Raw genomic sequence first — 27,404 nt, 5'->3', positions numbered from 1 at the left:
AGGCAACAAGCTTTCCCTCTAATTATTACCAAATCATGTGTTAACCTGTTTCATTGCTTCTCTCCATTGGGTTTGCTTCCACCCATTGCTGTCAGGCAACTCAATGAGTAAAAGAAATTCTCAACGTTCGTTCCGTGGAGTCACATTGGACTGCAAACGTTTGCTCTGTTTCTCTTTCCACAAGTACGGCCAGACCTGCTGGGTTGTTACAGCATTTTGTTTTGATCTCTTCTCAATTCCCCTCTGGTTCATTTGCCAATTACCTGAAATCCACCTCTTCCAGATAACGAGCTCAGCGTAACCAGATTCTGGTTTATCACACAAATCTGAGCAGTGACGATTTCTTTCAGGGTTCAACGCCATCGAGTTGATGTCTGACCAGAAACACACTGGAGGAGCGCAAGAGATGGAGGGGACCTTTGCCGTGAGCACCCGGGCCAGCAGGAGAGAGTTGATGCGACGTAGAGACTGGGGACGACAAGAGGCAGGTTCGAGACCAATTGAGTTGTTCTCATTGATCACAGTAGCACCGTCTGGGATGGTGGGCAGGGTTGGGGTAAGGAGATTTGAGAGGTTATATGCACAATGTAAAGGCTGGTGTAAATGTTGAGAGTGCCTAAAGGTGTATAACATGCATCGTCATCTGGCCTCAGAACATTAGCTCATTCCTCTTCCTACAGATGCTGCCAGACCTGCTGAGATTTTCCAGCATTTTCTCTTTGGTTTCAGATTCCAGCATCCGCAGTAATTTGCTTTTATCCAGTGTGACCGCAGATGCCCTGACCAAATCATGCAACATGTATTAACATCGTGCCCCAGCCTCCAAGCTTAGAGGGTGACATCCTGGAGTTACAATTGCTCCCCAGCAAGATATTGGACTGGTTAGGGAACTTGACATTAAAACTGTAACACCAACCTATGCTCCTAAAGCCATCCCACTCACAGTTTTCAATATTTTAGCCATTGGATTTATTCTGGACTAGTATTTACGAACTGACATGGGTCTTAGTGACTCGCTAAGTCACTTTCACCTTTGACTGAGTAGCTAGTATCAGATTAGCTGTCTATGACATATTGGAAGATTTATTCCTCAATCAACACCTAAATCAGATGCCTTCTTTGTTTATTACGTTGTTCTTGGAAGGAGATTGCTATATACAAATTGGCTGCTGTGTTTTTTGCACCACACAGTGACCACACATTAAAAAAGAAAAGTACTAAAGTTATTTTGAAGCACATTGCGACATCCTGATATCATGAAGCCGCTTTATCAGTGTAAGTTTCAGCTTCCTTCCTTGGAATTTTTGTTTCCATTTTTGCAATCTACAATGGAAACTGATCCAATTCTGCTCATTCTAGGTTATTAACTAAAGTCACAATTGCTCACATTGAGTGTGCTAGCACTCCAGTACCAGGCAGAGTGGAAAATTGTTTGTTTCCAGCAGGCACAGTGCTTCAAAGTGACTAACATTTGTGTGGAAAAGTGACCATCATGACAGCCGGTGACTGGAAACCCCTCAACACGTTCTGTTTATCACCTGAGTGCAGTCACAGTGGTTCCAAGTCTTTGACTGCATGATAAAGGAACCCAAACAAGTCACTTGGCAACACTACTTTGGTGCTCTGGCCTCCGTGCAGATCCCGGTGCTCCCTTCCACAAAGGCGTTTGGGGCGGATTCATGGCAGAAGCACCGTGGCAAACCTGGCTTTGGTGAAGGCTCACCAGCCACGCCGAGTCTCTCCTTCAGAAGTTGTGCATTTGGACCATTCACTGCTTTCAATTGTAGGGAACTGACGGTCTGTTGCCCCTTCCCTTTTATCCGTACAACGCTGTCCATTTATTACGTAGAGACACCAAGACTCTTTGAATCTCCATTCCAGACCAGAGAAGAAACTCACCCAAGAGCTCCAGCAGGAAGCCGGAGGCAAGAACCCAAAGCCTCTCAATGTCACCAAGCCCAAAGAGAACAGCAAATGTTGAAGGTAAGCAGACAAAAGAACTCACTGTAAATTGGTCATAACCCATGTTGAATGTATTGTTAAAAAATAGTACAGACAGAGGTTGCAGTTCCACATCCATGTGTCAGACGTAAGGGTCAGCCACACAGGTGTCAATTGTGGCTGAATGGGTGGCACTCTTGCCACTGAGTTAGGAACCTGTGGGTTCATATCCCACCCATAGTGGTGAGCATTATGGCTTTACAGCGCCAGGGACCCGGGTTCGATTCCCGGTTTGGGTCACTGTGCGGAGTCTGAACGTTCTCCCTGTGTCTGCGTGGGCTTTCTCCGGGTGCTCCGGTTCCCTCCCACAAGTCCCGAAAGACATGCTATTATGTATTCAGACATTGTGAATTCTCCCTCCGTGTACCCGAACAGGCGACTAGAGGCTTTTCACAGTAACTTCACTGCAGTGTTTCCAGCCTATTTGTGACAACAAAGATTATTATTATTATTAAATAGATTACAACGGGACTCCCGAGTGCAGTGCTGAGGGAAAGTTGCAACCTGAGAAGTTCCATCTTCTGATTAAATGTGAGGCCCACCCTCTCCCCTTCCAGGTGGATGTAAAGGGTCCCATTAAAGATGAGCAAGGGAGATCTCCTTGGTGTCCTGGCCTTTTAACTAGCATCACCAAAATTGAAGATGATCTGGTTATTATAAATTACTGTTTGCGGGAGCTTGCTCTGTACAAGTTGGCTCCTTAACATACATCAAAATTTGGTTCAACGTGCGTTGGGATGTACTGAGATCATGACAGACGCTGTGTAAATGCACTTTCTTTTTAGAGGACCTCCCAAATAACAAACTAATCAAAGTACAGTTTAACTATTTTATCCTCACACAGCAGATGTTGGGGCAGGTGCGATGGACCAGCTGTTCCTTTCCAGCCAGTAAATTTTGTGTCTGCATTCTTGTTTCGAAATGGTCAAAGTCGCACATCTGCAAGACTGTTTAAGTCTTGGCAAGCAAACTGTGTTGAGCTTTGAAGAAGATGCTGGCTAAGGACCAGTACGCTGCCTTGGGATTAACTGCAGTTTGGTTTCGTCATTAGGAACCCACACCTGCAAAGTTTGGAGAGCCAAGTGTCAAACTATTATGTCAGTAAGCTTTAATGAAAGAAGATTTGTGTAAGATAGTTTGACTTTTCTAATAATGCAACATATCTAATCGGAGAGGCAAGCAGCATTTGATTTAGCGTCAGCTTTGTGTCTGACAATGTGAGATAGTGGAGGCTAGGGTTTAACATTTGACAGTTAAAGAGTTTTTAAATGGCTGAATAAAGATTTGACTAAATCAAATGTAAGAAATATGATTTTGGAAGATTCATTGGTTGAAAGCACGGTTCTGCAGTACGGTGGCATAGCGGTTAGCACTGTTGCTTCACAGCACCAGGGTCCCAGGTTCAATTCCCGGCTTGGGTCACTGTCTGTGTGGCATCTGCATGTTCTCCCTGTGTGTGTGTGCGTGGGTTTCCTCCGGGTGCTCCGGTTTCCTCCCACAATCCAAAGATGTGCAGGTTAGGTGGATTGGCCATGATAAATTGCCTTTAGTCTCCAAAAAAGGTTAGATCGGGTTACGGGGATAAAGGGGATGGGGGCAGCGTGGGGCTCTTTCCAAGGGCCGGTGCAGACTCGATGGACTGAATGGCATTGTAAATTCTATGATTCTATGAAACTTTTCCGACTTGCCTGGGAAGTCGAATGTCAAGGGCAAAGGTCACTGTCGGTGTGCTTTAGAAGCAATGCACAGAGGTTGGTCAACCTGTGCGGACCAGGAAATTCCCAGGTTCTGCCTACAATCTGCACTGAATAAACTCTACTCATGGCCACACTAGACTAATTAGCCATGACCAGGATTTTAACCTTCCCTTGTTGCGCCCCTTGTTCAGCCTGACTGCCTGCCTTTTCAATATGTCTGCTCTTGGGCACCCATGGAGGAGAGAGCAAATACCCTCCAAGTCTCCCATCACTGGTGGACACCAGAGAGGCTGGAGTGGATCATACTGTAATCTGATAAGTAATTGAACATTTGCCACTTACTGTTACTGGCCCTTTAAAAAGCAGGCACCCCTTGCAGTTTTCTTTCAGTGATACCTGTCATTCAAAGTGGCCTGGTTCCCTATTTTCCCCCCATAGTGGCAGGTACCACCCCCACCCCCGCCCCGACCTCCAACCTCTTCAAAATGTGCAGTGTTCCTGGGGGTGTTGGAATGTTGACATACATCTGGAATTATAATTTTCAAAGCGGCACGCACCTGGACTCCCCTGACCCCAAGACCCATAGGCGGTTGGAAACCATCGCAGGGCGTCCAAATCCCTCCTATCTCGGTGCCTTCCGCCAGTCCTTCAACCCTCCCTGGTCCTGGAAGACGCTCCCTCAGCCCCCTCTGCCTCTCTCGCTTACTTACCTCTCCTTCAAGGCGTTCCTGAAAACTCAACCCTTTGACCAAACAATTGGTCATTTGCTCTCGTATCCCCTAATGTGGTCAGGCTCCAATGTTTATCTGCTGGCGCCCCCCGCGGAGCTCCATGGGATGTTGAGCTGTGTCAAGGCGCTACATAAATGCAGATCATTTGATTGTTGCTGCCCCTTGTGTGCCCGGGCATTGATGCAAAGCTTGGAGTTCAAATCTACCGCCGGACCCAGGGCTCCCAAAAGGAGGCGAGGGAAACGGACATAGAGAGAGGAAAAGTCTCAAATGGAATTGCTTTCTTCCCCCTTGAGCACGTCAATGCACAGGATGACAGCCCTTGATATACTGTTGGTGTTTATTCCTGTGGAATATATCAGCGGGTATGCATAAAAGTGCAATTGCTGATTGTGGCTCAGTACAGTGTTGTACCAGCGACTGCATTTCTTCAGGGAGGTCAAACCTGTGAAAATGGGGAAGGTTAATCTTCGAATATAATGTATTGATTGGCAGCACAGGAGATTATAACCCTTTTGAGTATTCCAGCCTCACTGCGCTGCTTTGAAATGCATTAAAATTATTTCTTCTAACAGATTGCAAAAAAAAATTGCCCTGCTTTTCCTTGGAGAGCAAGCGGTGAGGCTATGACACAAGTAGCATTTATCATTGTAACTGCCATTGTCAGAGGGTTTTTATTGGCCATTTGTATCTGTCAGGCATGATGTCAGAGCAGTGTTGCTCATAGATGGATTGTGGGTCAAAGATCATGTTGCCAGGGCCACGGGACTTAATGGGAATAATCATAGAATTTTTTAATATGTTATTTTTGCAGTCACATGACGGAGTTGTTAGTATTTCCACTTTCTGAACTTGTCCATTTATTTTATTTTTTATTGGATCCTTGGTTGATGAGGATGCCTCAAAGTCACCTTTAAGTTCCTTCGCTGCCGTGCTTCCGATGAAAATTGAGACAGGATTGATGTGCCCCCCCCCCCTCCCCGACTCCCTTTCCACCCCCAGCTGTGTACGTTTGGCTCCGACTTCGTCAGTTTTTCCTGTTTTGTCCCCGGTGCTCTGTCACTTCCTGAGACCACCTTCTCGATGTGTGGTGGCCAAGACCCTCCATTGTCTTGGCGACCGCCAAGGCTCAGTGGGTAGAATGCTCCTCCTCTGAGTCGCACGATTCCAAGTTTGCAGCCCACCCCTGAACCTGGGCACAAAAATCAAGGCTGACTTTCGAGTGCAGTACTGAGGGAGTGCTGCACTATTGGAGGTGCTGTGGTTCAGATGGGGTGTTGAACTGAGGCCCTTTCCGCCCCCTCAAGTGTTATAAATGATTCCATGGCACTATTTTGAAGAAGGGCGGGGGAGTTCTTTCTGGTGCCCTTGGACCAGTGTTTATCTCTAAATTAACATAACATAAACAGATTATCCAATCATTGCTGATCGTGGGAGCTTGCTGTGCACAAATTGGCTGCTGCATTTCTTGCATTACAACGCTTGTCTTATTCCATCTTCGTTCTGCAGGTTGATCATGCAAGGAACACTCTTTCCTGACTGATTTCAACCCTCTCTGCCTATCCCAGATAAAACACCTCAGTAAAGTCACCACAGTCCCAGATGACCTGAGGCTGCTTTTCCCTTTGAGGGGGAGAGCTGACTGGTGATGATTTAACCTGAGGGTCACCACACCTCATGCGAGGAGGCAAGGTTGAGAAGAATCATATGTATAACCTAATGGCCATATGACCATAACCTTCATGAATAACCTAAGTTGGTACGGGAATTGATCCCACGCTGCTGGTCTTGTTCTGCATCACAAGGGGCTGGTTTAGCTCACCTGGCTAAATCGCTGGCTTTTAAAGCAGACCAAGCAGGCCAGCAGCACGGTTCGATTCCTGTACCAGCCTCCCCGGACAGGCGCCGGAATGTGGCGACTAGGGGCTTTTCACAGTAACTTCATTGAAACCTACTCGTGACAATAAGCGATTTTCATTTCATTTCACAAGCCAGCTGTCTAGCCAACTGAGTTAAACCAGCCCCCAGACCTCTGTCCGGAAAGTATATGGACAAGTGTTGTATCGGTGACGTGGACACGTTTCACTTATAGGAATAGCTGTTAGATCACTGGTAAGGAGATGACACTGAAGAAAGCAGCACCCTGTTACATTTCTTCTCCGGAAGCGATCAACTTGTTTTTAAAAAAAAATTGTTCCAAACTAACCCACGGCACTTTTTTCTTTCTCCCAGCATCCCACCCGTCTGACATTTTTGCATGGAGGGAAGGCCAGAGGTTGGTAAGGACCCTGCTGGGTCGACCTCCCAAACGTCTTCACTTCCTGGCCAAGAGTCTGGATCCAGATGACAGGAACGACTGTGACTCATCAGGTAACTTTCAAAACTCTTTTGACAGGGGTGGCATGGTGGCGCAGTGGTTAGCACTGCTGCCTCACGGCGCTGAGGACGTGGGTTCGATCCCGGCCCCGGGTCACTGTCCGTGTGGAGTTTGCACATTCTCCCCGTGTCTGCGTGGGTCTCACCCTCACAACCCAAAAAGATGTGCAGTGCAGGTGGATTGGCCTTGCTAAATTGCCCCTTAATTGGGAAAAAAAAGAATTGAGTACTTTAAATTTATATTTAAAAAATCTCTTTTTGACAAAATAAAAGGTGGCTTTGTCTGCTAATGTCCTCTTTGCACTTCTCTCTGAGAAAATTATGAAAATATTTCACTCAATTGCATGCCTTTTTCTGTTAGTTTCTCTTTCTTGGTGAACATGACTGGATGGTGTTTCTTGCATTCGGATGGTAATTGTCTCCAGGTGAGTGGGGCACAGGTGTGCCAAAATGGCATTCCCGGTGACCCGTCTATTGAGCCGCCTCCATTAAAATTCATTCTTCAGATGTGTGCATTACTGACGAGGCCAACATTTGTTGCTCATCCCTTATTTCTGCCGCCTGGAACAGCCGCAGTCCATGCAGCGTACATAAGACCATAAATAGGAACGGGATTAGGTCATTCATCCTGCGAGCTGCTTCACCTTTCAATTAGATCATAGCTGATTTGATTGTGGCCTTCGCTCCATTTTCCTGCCTGCCTTTTTTTGCTCTATAATAATGTGTGAACCACAAACCTTCCCTTATATCGATCAAATGACCACACAACCAGTTAGTTAGTTCAAAAGATGGTTTATTTACATACACAAGAGTTATCTCGACATGCAATCACAATATCTACTACGAGTCAAACTACACCTATCAGCTACAATAACTGGGATTTCGCGCTCTATGGGGCGGTCCTTAACCTAGTTCGACAGGGCTCTGGTCACTGTCTTTCATTTCGGCCAATAAAGGTGCGGGTGCCTTGGTAGCTGGGTGGGTCCTTAGCGGTCATTGACCTTAGCAGTTGGGCTTTCTGAGTAAGGAGAGTGGCGCCGATCAGTCTGTGGCTGTACCAGTTGCTTGATTAGAATTCTATTGTCCTGGGAAAATGGGCCATTAAAATGCAAACGGGCGGGGGTTTCGGTCAGGTCTGGTTACCTGTGTTTTAGGTACACATCGGCTCTGTATCTGTCTGAGTCCTGGGTTGGCCATAATTCCCATGGTCCTTTGCAGGTGGCCATCTTAGGTGTCTACATTCCATCCTCTTGATCCTGAATGCGAAGTGTGGTGGATCACACCATAGATCCCTATTCATCCTTGGTGGACCGGTCACCTTTGGTCAAGGCAAGGTTCTACTCTACTCCATCTTATGGTTTGGGACGTTTACCTAATATTTTATTAATACATTCATAAATTAATTAATCTCTAACGGTCACTATAATTTAGGTCACTATAAAACATTTAATTTACCCGCACAGTCGATCTCTAGCTAACGCTATCTAAGCTACTCTCATGTTGCTGGTGAATATCAAATAACTTAAATACAGTACAAAATTCAAAACAGCAGCATCACATTTCTACTTAATCCCAATAAAGTTAAAGAGGTACATGGTTTATTTTTAACAGCGATTGTTACATAAGTTCAATTTTGTTGAATTCCAAAGAAGGGGGCTCGGACTGTATATATCGGGGAGCGGGAGGCTTTTGTTCGCCATTTACAGAGTCGGAGTGTCTGAATGACACTGCAGATTATTGCAAATACTAGAAGGACCTCTACTATGTATGAAAGGGGGTTCCATTTGGAAATGTTTTCCCACCAGGTGGGGATCTCGATGTCTGTCTTTATGTGTGGTGTAGTGTCCGGGCTGGTGGTGGCCTCTTGTGTGGTAGTGTTTGGGGTTGGTGTGGGGTTTGTTAAAACAGTCCGTTGCGCGCGCAGTTGCAGAAGTCCAGCGATGATCCAAACGCATGTCAGCAGTCCTTGCTTCATCCGGTGTTTTCTGTTTTCCAGGTAATCCTGGGGCTGAAAGCATAGTATCTGTTATTATCTTTGGTTAATATCTCATTTTATTAGTCTTTCTCTCCTTACTCCAGTTACCCGTTATGATTGTCACCATGTGTGACTCCCTCATTTCTTTTTTTTGAAATACTATTTTGGAGAGTCAAGAAATTCAAATTTTTAAAGTACAGAGACTCTCGCAGCTTGTGGTCGATGCGGGGAGTGGGTGGGCAATTTCTTCGACCAGTCTTTTCTTTACTTGCAACCAATGGTGGTTGAGGCTTATCTTAACCAGCCGAATTTCAGGGCGGCCAGTTTTATAGAGTTTCGTCCCAGGGTTCAGAGGTAGTTTGCGTGTAGCAGCGTGTATAGCAACCAATTGTGTCATATGTGTAAATAGCAGGTGGGGAGCCACCAGGGGGTCGCAAAAGGTAAAGGAAAGAAGGGGTGAGCGTACTTAACGTGGCAAAATGCATTCTTTACACCACAACCAAAGGGAGAGTAGAGGAGGTGATACTAAGGCCTGCTAAGGGCAATGCAGAGTGTAGAGAACCATTCCAGAGCGTAAGAAGTTACAGGAACATGAGATGCGTGTGAGCCGCTGCGGGATAAGAATGGGTGGAATCCCCGGGTAGGGCGAGGGTCAGTGCCGTTACTCCACTACCCGAGCTTAACTGACTGGATAAATTTGGGGTCCTCAGGTAGGGCGGGGATCAGTGCCGTTACTCCCTACCTGGGTGACCTGGGTGGACGGTATGAGTTTTTAGTCATGTGGAAACTTGTCATGAAGACTGGGAGAACAGTGATCTGTTTGTCCACAAACTTGTACCTTTAACTGACATTGGGTATCGTACCCTCGAATCAGAAGAGTAATTGTGTGTCGGGCGACATGAATTAAAACCATGTAGTAGAAAAAAGAAGAAGGAAGAAGGCGGGGAGGCTGCATCAGAACTTTAGACACCTTAATACTTAGGCGGTGTCCCTTTCTCATCATCTGGACACCTCAGGGTTCTGCACCAAACAGTGTTGTAAAAACGTTAACGAAACGAGAGTCAGTATCTGAATCATCACCATCTCCCGGTTGCCAGATTCGTGTCTGCCATTTCAGTGCCTTGGCTGCATGGATAATGCGAATCGTCGTGCCTTAATAGTCTGCAAGAGTTGTCACGGTGCCAAAGAGGGGTTTGTTGGTCGTGAGGTGTAGGGGCGGTGGGAGTAGAGGGCAAGTTACAGTGGTCGGGCTGTTGCGGTAGCTGTGGTGGTGGCTGGGGGAGGGAATATAGGGGATCAAAGATATCTAAGTCGTGGTTCCAGGGGCTGGGGTGACTGGGGGCAGAGAGATCGCGCCAGTGTTCAGGGATAGTAATCAAATCCGGGAGGCTCTCGCTGTCGTCGGAGTCAAGTTCAAGGTGAAAGTCTGTAGCTGTGGGCGGAGACAAGTTCGGGTCTGTGGGCGTGGACAAGGGATAAATGTCGGCATGGCTGGGGGAGGGTTGGCGTAGGGGTCGGACTAGGTTGTCGATGGGCGGGGTGTAATCGTCTCCTATTGCCAGAGAGATGTGGTGGGAGTGGCTACATTGTGATCCATAGACTTTGAGTTGGTTGATGTGGCACCAACCAGTTTTACCGTTGAGGTACGTTATCCTGTACACGGAGGGGCTCACTTTTTCTGAAATGGAGTAGGGTCCTGCAGATTTGCGGGAGAGGAAAGAACTGGGGTTGTAAACTGAAACCATTACTTGCTGATGACTGTGTACTCTACGAGGTGGAAGGTTTTGTGAAAGCAGGCTTTGCTCTGCTTCCTTCTTGCGCCTATCTGTAACCTGTTAGACTGCTTTTTCCTTAGTGAGGGCGGTTATTGTAGGGCTTGCCAAATCGAGACCTAATAAATATTCAATACCCTTCATGGGCCGTCTGGTCATGAGAGTGCGGGGGGTGATTCATTTTGGAAGGAATAACAGGAAGGCAGAGTACTGGGCTAATGATAAGATTCTTGGTTGTGTGGACGAGCAGAGAGATTTCGGTGTCCATGTCCATAGATCCCTGAAAGTTGCCACCCAGGTTGAGAGGGTTGTTAAGAAGGCGTACGGTGTGTTAGCTTTTATTGGTAGAGGAATTGAGTTTCGGAGCCATGAGGTCATGTTGCAGCTGTACAAAACTCTGGTGCGGGGCCGCATTTGGAGTATTGCGTGCAGTTCTGGTCGCCGCATTATAGGAAGGATGTGGAAGCATTGAAAAGGGTGCAGAGGAGATTTACCAGGATGTTGCCTGGTATGGAGGGAAGATCTTATGAGGAAAGGCTGAGGGACTTAAGGCTGTTTTTGTTAGAGAGAAGAAGGTTAAGAGGTGACTTAATTGAGGCATACAAGATGATCAGAGGATTAGATAGGGTGGACAGTGAGAGTCTTTTTCCTTGGATGGTGATGGCTAGCACGAGGGGACATAGCTTTAAATTGAGGGGAGATAGATATAGGACAGATGTCAGAGGTAGGTTCTTTACTCAGAGAGTAGTAAGGGCGTGGAATGCCCTGCCTGCAACAGTAGTGGACTCGCCAACACTAAACGCATTCAAATGGTCATTGGATAGGCATATAAACGATAAGGGAATAGTGTAGAGCGACTTTAGAGGGGTTTCACAAGACGGCGCAAGATCGAGGGCCGAAGGGCCTGTACTGCGCTGTAATGTTCTATATTCTATACCTATGGAACTGGAAACGGTGTTCCAAATAAACATGAGAGCAAATGGGAGGACTGTGTCCCACATGGTAATTGTCCTGTTGCACCATTTTCCTAATGGTCGCTTTTAAAGTTTGATTCATTCTCTCGACAATGCCACTGGATTGGGGGTGATATGCTATATGGAATTTCTGCCTGATCCCAAAAACTGTTGAAACATTTTGCATGACTCTGAAGTGGGAACCTTGGTCTGACTCAATGCTGTGGGGGAGACCCCAGTGTGCGAATATCTGTTGGGTCAAAACCTTAGCGGTGGCCTTTGCTGTGTTTGTCCGTGAGGGAAATGCTTCTCCCCATTTAGGGGAGAAAGGTGCCGATTACAACCAGCACATACTTGAAACTGTTTCTGCAAGGGGGGAAGGGGGCTAATGTAATCGATTTGTAAATTTGTCCAAGGGCCATTCACAGGTCGGGTGTGACGTAACTGTCCTTTCTTTGAGTAACGTTCAGGATTGTTCTGTGCACAGATAAGGCAATTCTCGACATAATGGGTTACATCGCTTTTTAAATCGGGCCACCAACACAAAGGTCCTAAATGGGCGATGGTATTGTCTATCCCCTGATGTCCGTGACCGTCATCAAATTAGTAAATGAGCTGGTTTCTGTCCTGGGTGGGGACCACATAAATTCCATTTTTTTAAACTATGTGGTCCTGTACAGTCATAGCGTCTTCCATTTACCATAGGGGCTGGGAAGTTGCCGTCGAAAACCTGTTTGAGGGTGTCGTCTGCTTTTTGGGCTTGGGATAGATCCTCAATATTGGTCTGGGAAACCTGGACTGAGTGTATCGGTTTGCTTTCGGGGGGCTGCCAGAAGTGACCATGGCGTGATCCTGCTTTGGCTAAGGCGTCTGCCTTTACATTACCGGGTGGGGAGGAGCAATGATGGCTTCTTACTTTAATGATACCGAATGTGCGGTCTGAGGCTGGCTTGAGAATGTGCTTTAACAATGGGGCAGAGGGTCGGGTGTTTCCATCGGCTGAAACAAAAACCTCGAGATTCCCACAGGGGCAGGAATTCTGTTCAGCTGTTGCACACATACAGGCTGTCCGAGCGTATGTCTGCGGGGGTTGGAAAAGAGTCGGGGTGCTGAATTACATAGGCTATGGCTGCAAGTTCTGCTGCTTGTGAAACTAGGTGGCTGAGCAATTTTAAAGAGATCTCTTCTAGTGGGCGTCCCTGCGTGTCTTCCATGTAAATTCCACAACCAGTAATTCTAACTCCATTTTAGATTGTGGACAATCCGTCCACATAAATTGCCCCTTAATTGGAAAAAAATAATTGGGTACTCTAAATTTATTTTTTTTAAAAAGAAAAAAAGAATCAACCACATCGCTGTTGGTCTGGAGTCACAAGTTAGGCCAGACCAGGTGAGGAGAGCCGATTTCCTCCCCTGAAGATCCTTAGTGAACCAGATGGGTTTTGACAACAATCAGTAGTTCCATGATCAATATTAATGGGACTAGCATTTTTATCCCAGATTAATGAATGAATTGGATTCCATTTCCCCCATCTGCCCGGGTGAGATTTGAACTCACATCGCCGGAGCATTAGACCATGCGTCTGGGTTACTAGTTCCAATAACACTACTATACTCCCATCCCGCTTTAAAACTGATGTGAAGGGGTGAGCTGAAAGGCCTAATCCTGGAATGATGACACGGGCGGAAAGGTAGCACAGTGGCTAGCACAATTGCTTCACAGTGCCAGGGACTCGAGTTCGATCCCTGGCTTGGGTCACTGTCTGTGCGGAGTCTGCACGTTCTCCCCGTGTCTGCGTGTGTTTCTCCGGGTGCTCCGGTTTCCTCCCACAAGTCCCGAAAGGCTTGCTTGTTAGGTGAATTGGTCGTTCTGAATTCTCCCTCCGTGTACCGAACAGGCGCCGGAATGTGGCGGCTAGGGGCTTTTCACAGTAACTTCATTGCAGTGTTAATGTAAGCCTACTTGTGACACTAATAACGATTATTATTATTATGAGCCATCTCGGCTACGCTTTAATGATCTATGACAATGAATGAGCCAACTGAACAATGTATTCAGCAATCTCAATTTGCATTTCATCAGATGAATGGTTATCAACCTGAAACGTTGACTCTGCTTTTCTCTCCACAGATGCTGCCTGACTCGCTGAGTGTTTCCAACATTTCCTGTTTTGATGTCCGATTTCTGACGTCCACAGTATTTTACTGTTGTTGAATGGTTTATAATTATGCTTTTGCAAGACTTTTGGGGGGGTGTTTGGTCCGATTCTACACGGAGTTGGGTGTGAGGAGTCTGTGTGGAATTGTGTAATGAATAATACGGTTTTTAAAAACTAAAAATGTTACCAAAAAAAATCAACATTTGGCAATTGAGTCCGGTGAATCTCCCAGTATTAGAAACATCAAAACCCAACTGTACCCTATTCCTAGTCTGTCCTGCATCTATTGAATTTGGCATGTGATACGCTTTCTACCTTATCTATAGTTTCAGTGCAATTTCCAGCAATTTTTAATTACTTTTTTGTTTAATAAAACAGACCAGAAAGTAAACTGCACAATGGAACTTGAACAATCCACTTCATTCACAAAGAGCCCCAGAAGAAGACTTTGCATCGCCAAAGGGGGTGACCAGTGTTGTACTTCGATACAAACTCGTCAATTGGACTGCGACCAACCTGGGTTGGAGGCTGTACGAGTAACTGGGATCATAGATGGCTTACAATCAGAAAAAAATATTGGAGTGTACCAAAACTCTTGTAAAGTGGGAAGCGACAGCCCCAACCTTGATGAAGACATTCAGAAGGGACTCTTGAGTCCTGGGAGGAGCAACTACCATTTATCCCACAAAGGCAAGCCAGGCAGTGCGAGTCCAGGTCGCACCAACCCTCCAAGGAATTACAATTCGAGATTGGGGCCACGCCCTGGCAGCAAGAGAAGTCTTTCACCTCCGAAAAGCGGTGCCTCTTCCTCTGGCCCATTTCTGAAAGATCCTGGAACAGACATCCAGGAGGAGAGGGGGGCAGGGACTGAAGACCATCTGCGATCACCACCGGCCCGCAGTTACAACGCGGATGAGGTCCGCGACTACATGAACAAGCAGCTGGCCGAGCGCAGGAAGAAGGAGAGGGAAGAGAAACGCTCAGTGAAGCAAGCCATGGAGATGAGGAAGAAGAGGCTGCTGGAAGTCTACAAGAAACAAAAGGAGGCGTTCTCGAAGAAAATAAGAGCGAAGCAGACGGGCAATTCACCGGCTAGAGGAAAGGAATCCGCGAAGCACGTGAGTTCCTGACTTTAAAAATAAAATACACTATTTTGCAATGATCAAGTTTATTCTGGAGTCAGGGCAAGGAACAGAGTGGGGGCTGCAGAGGCTGATGCCAATAAAAGTGACCATGAAGCTGTTGGACTGCTGGGAAAAGGCCAAATGGTTCACTATTGTTCCCTTGGGGAAGTAAACCTGGGGCCGGATTCTCCGGTCGCCGACGCCGAAATCGCATTCGGCGACTGGCCGGAGAATCCGCGTTCCGACCAAATTGAGGACGGCGCCACTTTCGCAATGGTCTTCCCCCTCCAAAGCACGCTGCGCCGCGTATCGACGGCCTCAGGACATTGCCTGAGGCCTGCCCCCTGATGCTCCGCCCCCGACCGGCCGAGTTCCCGACGGCACGGGACACGGGTGGTCTCAGATGTGTGGGAACTCTCCATGGCGGCTGCAGACTCAATCCGGCAGCACCACAGTCACGGGAGGGCCGATCCGTGGGCAGGGGGAGACATTATTCAGGGCGGGGGGCACTGTGGGGGGGTGGCCTGGGGAGCACGGGCCGGCTGAAAATGGGGACTATTTGGTGGGCCATGTCCGCGAGAAGCCTCCGCCATGTTGCACGGCCACTGCAGGCCTCCACCGTTCGCATGCGCGGCCACAGACCTGTCAATTCTCCGGGGCGTATTGGCAGCTAGAACCGGGTGCTCTACGCTGCCATCCTGCTAGCCCCGGGGAATTGGTGCCCGTTTTGCACCATTTTGGCTGGTTTAAACTGTCATCGATCCCACGCCGGCGTGGGGACATAGTCGCAGAATCAGAGAATCCAGTCCCTGCTCTCTTTACCCAGGTCGGCCTTCACCTGATTCAATTCGGAACTCACCCTTCAGAATGGCCCAATGAGGAGGCCTGGCAAACTGCTGGATCACCACGCCTCAGGGCAACGAGGATGGACTATGCCAGTGGCAGCCACGTCCCGAGAATGTGTAATGAGATGAAAGATGAACATGGGACCCAGCAATCACAAGCTTGGTTTTATTCATTATTGTTCTATTTCACTGCCTAGTCTCCTGAGAGCACCAATATTCAAGTGTTAAAAGACGCAAGAGTCGCAACACATTGTTTCAGTCAATTTCTCTTCCTGCTTTCTGCCTCTGCTCCCTAGCCCAACAATATTAAGACCATTTGGCGGAGGAAGATATACTGGCCTTGTTCATATTTGCCCTCAATGGGTTACTCTGATAAACCCGGACATGCTTAATAATTCCACGGCAAATGTACAGTTGCAGGAAAGATTTGCCCTGATCATGATGGAGGGTCTAACTCACTGGATAGGAACCCCACAGTATATTGGGTTGGAGCACTCAGTAAGTCGGGGTGGGCAATAAACGCCAGCGAAGACCATACCCCACGACTGAACAAAAAGCAAAATCAGGCTGAGCGTGTAAGCAGAGTTCCACACAATCCCATCAGCTTCCTGATGGCTAGCTTAAAATTTATACCTTGCCTGTTGACTGGACAGAAACACGACGAGATTTCCTCTGATGACCTTTCCTGGAGAAATGAAGTGAAGGTGGCTCGCCAACCATTGAGTGACCATCTGACTGTGTTGCTAATAGGCAGTGGTAGGAGGATGCTTTAGATCACTGTGGTCCTGAATCATACAGATTAGAAACATGGCAGTTTCCCATCTCGGGCCTGTTGTGCGTAAGCTGATACTAGTTTGGGATTTGAGTAGAGAGATGGTGAGAAAATTGACCTCTTGTCTCTGGATTCTCCCCTCTCGCTAATATTGAGAGCCAGAATACTGAAAAGGTTCCATCTTTCCCTTCTCCACTGCTGGATCTCCCACACAATGACAGTCGGTCCACTTAAAAAATACTTCATTGTCCAATTCTGGACGGTATCATTTAGGAAGGATGTGAAGACTTTTGACTGGACGCAGAAAAGATTGCGAGAAGCGAGGCTCTTAGTAACATGGATGGATTGGGGAAGCTGCAGCTGTTATGTTTAGAGAAGGTTGGGTGATGTGATCGAGATGCCCAAAATCATGAGGTGAATAGAACTCTGCCGATGTTAAATGCGGATATCCCAAACCCCAGTCACTTGGAACATCAGTTCTTAGAGGTGCATATTTACAATTTGCTGTACGGTGAGAAAAGATGTGCAAACCAGGGTGGAATAGTCCAGTCATTTTGTGATCATAAGTTATTAAATATTCTTTAATAAAAAGAAAAACAAACAACAAGAAAGACTGCAATGCACTATCGCAGTTGACTTAACTACACTGATGGTTATCCATACACAGTATTACATTAAGTTACCCCTTTGTTCCTAACTACCTACGTTTCCTGAACTCTGAGACGCACCTTGTTCTCAAACAACATCCAATATTATGAGCAAAATCTAGCAGATAATTGCCACGCACAGGTTGTTTATCTATGTTTGGGGAAACCTCCTTCAGTTTCAGTTTGGATTTTAACCAGCAACCTGTTCGGCAAAAACTTGTTTTCAGGCGAGACTGTTTTCTGTAGCTCGGTGTTGCTGTGGTGGTAGCTACCTCTACTGTGTCCCTATCTCCAGCTATTGTGCTATGGATGTATCACTCTTTCCCTTTGATGTTAATTCACATCTCAAAACCCTCTTCAGACAGCTGCCCTTATCAATTCTCCTTTTTATTTAATTTGTCCCAATTTCCTTTCTTTAATCTAAATTTTCCTCAATTCTTAACAATAAAGTCTACGAGACAAATGGGAAGGTGGAGTTAAGATACAGGTCAGGATAATGGCCTATTCCTATTTGTTGCTATATTCCTCCCTAACTAGTGTAATCTATAATAACAGCAACAACCAGATTCATACAGCACCTTTTACCTAATAAAATGTGCCGAGGTTCAATTGTTGTAGATTACAATCTAACTCTTAAGCCACACAAAGCCAGATATTCAGGCAGACAAACAACGGTTTGGTCAGAGAGGTAGGTTTTGAGGAGGAGTGAGGGAGAGGGTAGGGGGGGTACAGACTTGGAGGGAATTCCCGGGCACAGGGCCCAGGTAGTTGAAGGCACGGCCATGCGATTAAAATCAGGGACGCTCAGGTATGACCTTTATTGAAACAGTAGCCGCAACAGGCAACTTATACACTAAACTGTGTTGGTGCTTGGCTGGAAGGGTAATATTGATCGTGATATTTGGGTATCCTGTTTTCCGCATTTCAGGATTCGCAAATCTAGCACTGACCTTCTCATTTCGCTCTGATAGGAAAACCGAGCGGGTGCAGCTGAAGCAATGAATGATGGGACACCAGTACGGGGCAACAGGGAGCCTGGAGACTTAGGGCAAAGGTACTGATTATCAAAGTGAAGGAGCCGATTGAGAAACTAGTGTTGATGGAAAGTTATTGACTTGTAGCGTTTCTCTCCCCACAGAAGCTGCTGAGTTTCTCCAGCATTTTCTGTTTTCATCACTAAAGTTCTTTACAGCCAATAAAGTACACTTTGAGTTCAGTCACTGTTGTAATGGGGATAATACAGCAGTCAGTTTATGCACAGCAAGCTCCCGCAAACTGCATTATATAATGACCAATTGTCCGTTTTTTTAGTGAAGTTGGTTGCGGGATTAAAAGTTGGTCAGCAGTCCCCTGATCTTCTTCAGAACAGCACCATGGATCTATATGCCCACCTGAAAGTGCCGGCAGGTCCTCGTTTTAATGTGTCACCAGAAAGGCAGCATCTCTGACAGTGAAAAAATGAAAAATGAAAATCGCTTATTGTCACGAGTAGGCTTCAATGAAGTTACTGTGAAAAGCCCCTAGTCGCCACATTCCGGCGCCTGTCCGGGGAGGCTGGTACGGGAATCGAACCGTGCTGCTGGCCTGCTTTAAAAGCCAGCGATTTAGCCGAGTGAGCTAAACCAGCCCCTATGAAAATCGCTTATTGTCACGAGTAGGCTTCAATGAAGTTACTGTGAAAAGCCCCTAGTCGCTACATTCCGGCGCCTGTCCGGGGAGGCTGGTACGGGAATCGAACCGTGCTGCTGGCCTGCTTTAAAAGCCAGCGATTTAGCCAAGTGAGCTAAACCAGCCCCTAACAGGCCAGTGCTGCACTCGCTCAGCACTGGCCTGAGACAATCAGCCTGAGGCCTGTGGTAATGGTGTCAAATCCCAACGTGCAGGAACCCCAGAGTATACCAGGCGGCTGCTGCGAAGAGCCACCCTGTTGGCCACAGGGCTTTATCAGTGTACATCGGGGGTGGGGGGAACACAGACGGGTGCAGTGAGAGCTGTAGGCACAGGTACAGCACTTAGCCCAGTGGGAAAAAGCAGCTTGTAATCGTATTCTCAGGAAAGGTCCGAGATGGCCTGGTTCACCAACACTTCCATGTGATGTCTGGTATAACATCTGGTGTGACCCACTTCCCTGCCTTTTAAAGTCTTAAATGATGACCTGCCAAATGCCAATTACAGACTAAAGATGAATTTATTGGGTAATAAATTGGATTGTCCAAGTTGCTGTAATTAAGGTCTCTGTTTGCTGCTGCACTGCTGTGCAGCCACAGTCCTTGTTGAGAACCATTTAGTGGCAGCTGCTCATTGTTTTAGCCCTTGGAGTTTCACAGGTCGAAATATGAGATGGTGAATGGGCTGAAGGCGCTAAAGGAACAGTTTCCGGCAGAACTGCAAGGATTGGCTATATTCAATCTGCATCACCCTCTTTTTCCACTGTCCCCCCCATAACAATTAAATGTACCATCCTACCCACCTCCTCCTACTCTTGCCCGTCTTACCCCACCACCTCCGTACCTTCTTATCACCCTCACTCCCTCATGCTCTCACTCTTCCCACTCCTATCTCCACATATCACCTCTTTTTCTATCTGAGCCATTCCTCTCCATCCGAACCCCACTCCCTCCTACTCTGCTCTCCTCATCTTTTCTATACCCCTGCCCCCAACCTCCCTACCAACCCCCACCGATTGTCTTTATTATCCTGGGGTTCAGTGTTTGATGGAGTCTCTGCTCTGCAATTTCTTCCCAAAGGTGATGTCAGTCTCTGGTGTTGGGCTTCCTCAGGGCCCATCACCCTGGGGACAACATACTGGGGTCAGTTTAATAATAAGAATCTTTACTAGTGTAACAAGTAGTGTAACAAGTAGGCTGACATTGAACAGCAATGAAGTTAGTGTGAAAATCCCCTAGTCGCCACACTCCGGCGCCTGTTCGGGTACACAGAGGGAGAATTCAGAATGTCCAATTCACCATAAACACGTCTTTCGAGACTTGTGGGGGGAAACCGGAGCACCCGGAGGAAACCCACGCAGACACGGGGAGAACATGCAGACTCCCGCACAGACAATGACCCAAGCCGGGAATTGAACCTGGGACTCTGGCGCTGTGAAGCAACAGTGCTAACCACTATGTTACCGTGCTGCGCATACAGAGGTGTGAAACTCCTGATCTCAGCAATCTTGGGCGGAGGGTGTTAAAAGGTTAATGGAAGCAGGGCAGGAGTTGAGATTCAGATCAAACATGACGTAATTTAACAATGTCGGGATTAAGTGGCTGAATGGCCTCTTTCCGTTCTATCCAGGGTTACTGAGTGATGATCAGGCTGTATTCCCATTCACAGCACACATTCCAGGTTATCATCACTCAATATTGGGAGGCGGAGGGGGGGGGGGGGGGGGGGGGGGGGGGGGGGGGAAAGAAAAGTTATTCCCAAAGTCCTCTTACTCCACGATGAATCCCTCGCTGAAATTGAATTCTCTCCTCGGCTCCCCTACAATATGGAGGTGTTTATTGTAAACTGTGATGATATATCTTTTGTTACACAGTGGGTCGGGCCAGTGGGAGTTGAATCATTCCACGGAATCACTCCATGAATATCCATCTGGCAAATGTAGCCCATTGAGACTTCAAGACCTGGAACCGCATCACCAGTCCTCCTCCCCACTATCTCTTTGGCGACCCATCAGTCAACCCCTGCCTCTACCTCTGACAGCCTGTGAGGGGCAAATGATCTGTGAGGCCACACTCGGCATTGGTTACAGGAGCAAGCAGCAGCGTATCGAGGCCCTTTGCTCCATGGCAACAGCCCTCAGCAGCCGTATCGAGAATGAAGCCAAGAGGCTGGGAGTGGAGGCGGAAGATCGGAGGAGCCCTGGAAACCAAGGCGGCAACGCAGGGTGGGAGCAGGTTGATTTGGGTGGCTTCACCCGAGCAGATGCTGCAGCCACGGTGACTGACAGTTATGGCCTAAGGTGGCGGCGGGATGTCCCAGGCAGTGACCCGGCCGGATCACCAAGGATGCTGAGTCACCTTAAAATCCCGTCCACCGGCCTTCGGAAGAGGGACGCACAACAGGAGGCGGATCCACCCAAGGACAAGATGGCGGGCAGTGAATCTGAGCTGGAGGTTGAGGAACTGATGGATAAGCGACTGTGTACTTCCTCTTCTCCGAGCAAGAGCTTCCTGTGGACTGACTCTGAACCTTTGGGGGAACATGGACTGGACAGCAAGCCCAGAAAGCCAGGAAACACCCACCAGGATGAACACAAAGGTAAGACAATCTGGATGATAGCCCACCACCCCATTCCTGTTCTTCAATTTTCTGCCCTTCCTCAACTGATTCACTCCATTCCTCTTTTCAAAATTTCACCCCCGAATACGGGCATTGCTGAGAAGGCTGCCCTGTGTTGCCCAGCTCCCTGAGGAAGTAATTGTCTTTCCAGCTGGGTTACTCACAAGGCCACTTCCTGGGGCCATTCAGTCAATCCGACCCTTTGAGACAAGAGTCCTGTTCAGGGCAGTTCGGGCCAGGTTTGGGGGGGGGGGGGGGGGGGAGATGGGGAAGAGTGACGTTCTCTGCTTCAGTGGCCGCTAATGTATCAGCTGGGATTTCACGGCCTTTTGTTTTGTCCCTGGGGTCGGAGCTCAAATCCCGACCTTTTGTGAACCATTTCAAACTTGGCATGATGGGATTTGGGTAGAAGGTCGAGTCGCAGAGCCACACCACAACTGCACATGCTATATGTCCAGGTCTGTGGAGATCGGTTAACGCAGTTGGTTAGGGTGTGGTGCCACATGATGCCAACTGTGTGGGTTGAATCCCTGTACAGGTTGCAATAACCCATGGAGACCTACCTCCTTGTTTTATCCCGGGTGGTGGTTTGGTTTCCATGTTGAATGGTACATAGAACGTAGAACATAATACTGTACAGCACAGTACAGACCCTTCGGCCCACGATGTTGTGCCGAACTAGTCTGAAACTAAGATAAAATCAACCTACTCCCAATCATTCTAGTGCACTCCATATGCCCATCCAATAACCGCTTGAAAGTTCCTAAAGTGTCCGACTCCACTACCATAGTTGGGAGTGCGTTCCATGCCCCAACCTCTCTCTGAGTAAAGAACCTACATCTGACATCCCTCCTATATCTTCCACCCTGAACCTTATAGTTATGCCCCCTTGTAACAGCTACATTCACCCGAGGAAAAAGTCGCTGGACGCCCACTCTATCTATCCCTCTCATCATCTTATACACCTCAATTAAGTCACCTCGCATCCTCCTTCGCTCCAATGAGAAAAGACTCAACCTTTCCCTCAACCTTTCCTCATAAGACCTACCCTCCAATCCAGGCAGCATCCTGGTAAATCTCCTTTGCACCCTTTCCAATGCTTCCACATCCTTCCTATAATGAGGTGACCAGAACTGCACACAATACTCCAAATATGGTCTAACCAAGTCTTGTACAGAAATACAATGGTGAATGGTGTTAGGATTTGTCGGGTAATTTGTTTCCTCGCTCCCCATGAGTGACTTCAGTCTAACCTGGGTAGGTTTCTTCAAAAAACATTTTATTTATATTAAATATATAATAGGCTTCTAGTTAAGTGCATCAGCCTTGTGTACAGTGTGTTGCATCTTTAAAATGAGTCACTTATGCATCATAATACACATCTCTATCTGATTAAAATAATTAAGAACCAATTATGCTCTGTATCCCATGCTTGATACAGAGTGGTGCCCCTCAAGCATTCTAACCACTTCACCACCTATGGTTCCTCGTGGACTATGGGCTAACTAATGTCACACTAGCTTTCCATCTTAATTTCTGGAACCTAACAGTTAAACAGCAGAAGATCGGACCCCTTTCTAAAGACATTTGTTGTGGAGTGATAGAACCAAAGACCTTTTAGGACTGAGCTTAGGAGGAACTTCTTCACCCAAAGGGTTGTGAATCTATGGAATTCCCTGCCCAGTGAAGCAGTTGAGGCTCCTTCATTAAATGTTTTTAAGATAAAGATAGATAGTTTTTTGAAGAATAAAGGTATTAAGGGTTATGGTGTTCAGGCCGGAAAGTGGAGCTGAGTCCACAAAAGATCAGCCATGATCTCATTGAATGGCGGAGCAGGCTCAAGGGGCCAGATGGCCGACTCCTGCTCCTAGTTCTTATCTCACCCTGTATCTCTCATGTTCAAGGAGATATGTAGAGAGAGAGTGAGATGGAGCAAGATGTGTTTAACTGGAGCAAGTGGGATTCTTTATTATTGATGAACTCTCTCTGGAAGCTTGACCTCATCCAAAACTCTGCCACCCATGTCTTAACTTGCACCAAGTCGCGTTGCCCAATCAGCTTTGTGCTGACTGACAGGTATTGCTTCCCCCAGTCACGCAACAAGTTGTTTTGAAAAATTCTCATCCCTCGTTTTCAAATCCCGCCAGGATCCCTTCCAAGATATCTGCATTCCTCGAATTCTGGCCCTTTGAGAATTCCCAATTTCAGTCACTCCATCATCACTGCCTTGTCCCTCAACTCTGGCTTACCTCCCCTACCCGTTCTCTGCCTCACTATCTCGCTTTTCCTCCTTCAATACATTTCTCAACACCTGTCTCCCTGGCCAAACTTCTGGTCATCTGACTGAACATCTTATGTGATTCAGTGTCCTACTTTGTTCTAGAATGCTCCTGTGAAACACATTGGAATGGTTTATTCCATCAAAGGTGTGGCAAATGTAAGTTTTTGTTGTTGTTGTTGACCTTTGCCGATAACTCTTAAGATTTCTAAAAGTTCCGTCGCAGTATTGGCCAACTTGGTGAGCAGATGTTGCAGTTTCCCGTTGAAGAGCTGAGCCGATAGCTTACTGGATATCGCCTCACCCGATGAATTTTACTTCTCATTTTGACAAGTTTTCTTTTTTTTTGTTAAATGTTTTTTTATTCTCCTCCTTTTAAACATTTTCTCCCAAATTTACACCCAACAATAAAAAATAATCAGTAAGGAATGTAATGTCAATCCCCATATCAATAACAACGATCCCATCCTCCCACCAAACCCCCAAACATCGGCCTGCATGTTAACATAAACAAATAACAAAGAGGAATCAGGAATCACCCACAGTCACCATTAACGCATACAATTCCCCTCCCCCCAATCCTCCCAGCCCTCAACCCCCCCTAATGTTCGATGTGATCCAATTCTGGAAAGTGCATAATGAATAACGCCCATGAATTCTAGAACCCCTCCATCCTTCCCCTCAGTTCAAAATTGACCTTTTCAAGCGTTAAGAATTCCAGCAGGTCCCCCCGCCACGCCAGAGCACAGGGTGGAGAGGTTGATCGCCACCCTAACAGGAAGCGCCTTCGGGCGATCAACGAGGCAAAGGCTACAATATCTGCCTCCACGCCCATTTCCAACCCCGGCCGGTCCAACACCCCGAATATGGCCTCCCAAGGGCCCGGGTCCAGTTTCACGTGCACCACTTTAGAGATTACCCTAAACACCTCCTTCCAATAATCCTCCAGCTTCGGACAGGACCAAAACACATGAACCCCTCCCCCCCCCCACTTCCCCCCCCTCCCCCCTCACCCCCTCAACATTCACACACAGCCAGCTGACAAGTTTTCTTTTTGCCAAGTATCTTGAGGTAAAGTTATTTTTTTCTTGTACTCTTTGATTTATTTGAAGTAAATTAATCTGTATTTTCTTTTTGCTCACCCTTGTTCCCAGAGCTGGTTAATAAATGGGCTGATGTCCAGAGAGTCTTCGGCAAAGTGGACCATCAGGCGACAAGGAAAGGCAGGATTTGTGAACTCCCTCTCGAAACAGCCAGGCCGGGATACGGGCCTTTGAGCGGAAGGTAATTCTCAACCGAGAGAGTGTTGCTGAAACTACCCGATACACGATGTGTGGGAATCATCAGAATCTTCACAAGCCACGAAGTGTAGAGAATGGGGTCACACAGGGGTTGCAGGGAACCATACAGGATTGAAGGAGGCCATTCAGCCCATCCTGCCGATGCTGGCTCTGTCAAAAAGTTAACCAATTCGTCATAAGCCCTGCTGTTACCTCATAACTCTACAAATGTTCCCCCGGGCCATTGTCCGTGTGGAGTTTGCACATTCTCCCCGGGTCTGCGTGGGTCTCACCCCCCACAACCCAAAAAGATGTACAGGGTAGGTGGATTGGCCACGCTAAATTGACCCTTAATTGGTGGAGCGGGGGAAAAAAATCAATTCGGTACTCAAAAACAGAAAAATAGATTTGTGCTTGATAGCCAGTGAAGAATCAATGGGCCGAAGGGCCTCATTTTGTGCTGACTCCAAAAGAAAGAAAAAAATATAAGATTTCAAAATGACACATAGAAGTCGGCCACTTCATGTGATGATTGTTTAATAAGCACTGACCATCACAGATATCTGTCATTCTTTGTGATTTGGGCCTCGATTGAAACCCCGACTGTAAGCTGTTGGGGCTGTCGTACTGCCCGTTCAATAAAGTAGGCTTATCTTAGTTGCGTTCACTCGCCTGAGTACCATAGGGAATAGGAGCAGGCCATTCAGCCCTCCCGTCCTGCTCCACTAGTCAACTAGATCACTGCTGCTCATCTACCTCAATATCATTTTCCCACTCTGTCCCACACATCCCTTGGTATTGTTACTATCTAGAAATCTATCATACGGTCACAGTCGGGAAAAACCAGTTGACCCATCAAACGGCCCCAGAGTAAGCCAGCTGGGGCATAATGGTGAGATATCTCCTCCTCCACCACCTTATTCAAGATGAATGATTAGTGTCTGGCTGTACCCTTGGGATCCTTCTGCCATTCCTGGGAGCTATGGGGATTAGAGTGTCTTGTCGACACTGATAATAATGTCGCAGTTTAAATTCAAGTTTGAATGAATTTTACGTCAGCCAAGGGAACTCTCCAAGAATCATTATGGCCTGCAAGGAGGCCATTCGTCCCAATGAGTCCGTGCTAGATGTCCTGCGCAACCTGTGCAGTTTCCCTTTCTGTACTTGGGACAACCTATTGGTTTATTTTTAAAATGGGAATGTATTACGACTCTGGAACAGACACCAACATTTGCTAGAATACCAGCCAGGAACCCCAAACTTTGAGGAAAGGATACTTCACTGCATAAGCGATTCCACGAACAAATAGGGATATTGTTTATTAAAACAAACTCTATTATTAACACAGTATTAACCTACCTTAACATCACAAAAATTCAGCTTACAATTACCAGTTAAACAATGCTTAACAGTAAAAAAACTTTAACATCTAACTGATATCTTTTTTTAAATCTCCAATCAAGCAAAACCCATCAAATAGAATTTTTTAAAATTTCACACATGGATGTGGGAGCCGCTGGCTGAGCCAGCATTTATTGCCCATCACAGAGTGCATTTAAGAATCAACCATATTGCTGTGGATCTGGAGCCACATGTAGGCTAGACCAGGTAAAGGTGGCAGTTTCCTACGCTAAAGAATATTAGTGAACCAGATGGGTTTTTCTGACAATCGACAATATTTTCATGGTCATCATTAGACTTTTCATTCCAGGTTTTTATTGACTTCAAATTTCACCATCTGTCACAATGGGTTTCGAACCCGAATCGCCAGATGCATTACCCAGGGTCTCTGGATTACTAATCCAGCGACAATACCACTACACCACTGCCTCCCCATGCTGGATTACAATCACAGGATTACTTGCTAATCTTTGGACATTGCAAACTTTTGAGAGACTGCTTAAAGAGAGAGAGTGATCCTGTCAGATTAATGCTGAATCTCTGACAACCTTCTGCAGAAGCTTGCTGCTCAGTACACAGCCAAAACTAAACTAAACTCTGTCTGCTACAGACCTGTCTCCTCCCATTAATTACATCATCCCCTTTACACTCAAATCCCATGAGCTACTTGCTTAAATTTAAACACAAAGTCTCTAATTATCTACTTCCCGGGAATCATAACTAAACACATTACTCCTCACCTTGTGAACGTAAGCAGATTAGACATAAGGATGATCACACTTTTGCAACATCTTAATTGCACTTTCTGCAGCCACAAAGTCTGGCTGTCTTTCAAACCAGGATTTAAAGACATATTACTGCAGCAGATACATACACACACTAACCCAGACTTTGAAAACATTACTGAACCAGATAGATATACACAATACCAGTATCAATTTTGTACATTTGTACAAATGTGAGCTGACCCCAGCCACACGAATTACGCCACGCCGCCCCAGTGCCGTGAGAATCGTGCCGGTCCGCTCGGAGAATCGCCGCAAACGGCGAGCGGCGATTCTCCGACCCGGATGGGCCGAGCAGCCGCGTACAAACGGCCTAGTCCC

The 27,404-nt window shown here is 46.9% G+C and overlaps 1 protein-coding gene across 4 annotated transcripts in view; it reads left to right on the top strand.

Annotated features, from left to right (window-relative positions):
- Positions 1 to 27,404, top strand: part of LOC119955771 — a 168,717-nt gene that overhangs the window by 47,687 nt on the left and 93,626 nt on the right. For all 4 annotated transcript variants that reach the window (XM_038782303.1, XM_038782306.1, XM_038782305.1 and 1 more), the window contains exons 7-13: positions 351 to 488; positions 1,882 to 1,983; positions 6,662 to 6,799; positions 14,043 to 14,782; positions 18,024 to 18,106; positions 20,594 to 21,318; positions 24,772 to 24,901. In XM_038782303.1, coding sequence (XP_038638231.1) covers positions 351 to 488; positions 1,882 to 1,983; positions 6,662 to 6,799; positions 14,043 to 14,782; positions 18,024 to 18,106; positions 20,594 to 21,318; positions 24,772 to 24,901 — 2,056 coding nt within the window. The remainder of the gene's footprint in view (positions 1 to 350; positions 489 to 1,881; positions 1,984 to 6,661; positions 6,800 to 14,042; positions 14,783 to 18,023; positions 18,107 to 20,593; positions 21,319 to 24,771; positions 24,902 to 27,404) is intronic.

This window comes from Scyliorhinus canicula, chromosome 21 (genome assembly GCF_902713615.1).
Source record: "Scyliorhinus canicula chromosome 21, sScyCan1.1, whole genome shotgun sequence".
Taxonomy (NCBI): Eukaryota; Metazoa; Chordata; class Chondrichthyes; order Carcharhiniformes; family Scyliorhinidae; genus Scyliorhinus; species Scyliorhinus canicula.
The sequence above is the reverse complement of the archived record's forward strand: the minus strand, read 5'-3'. Positions and strand labels throughout refer to the sequence as shown.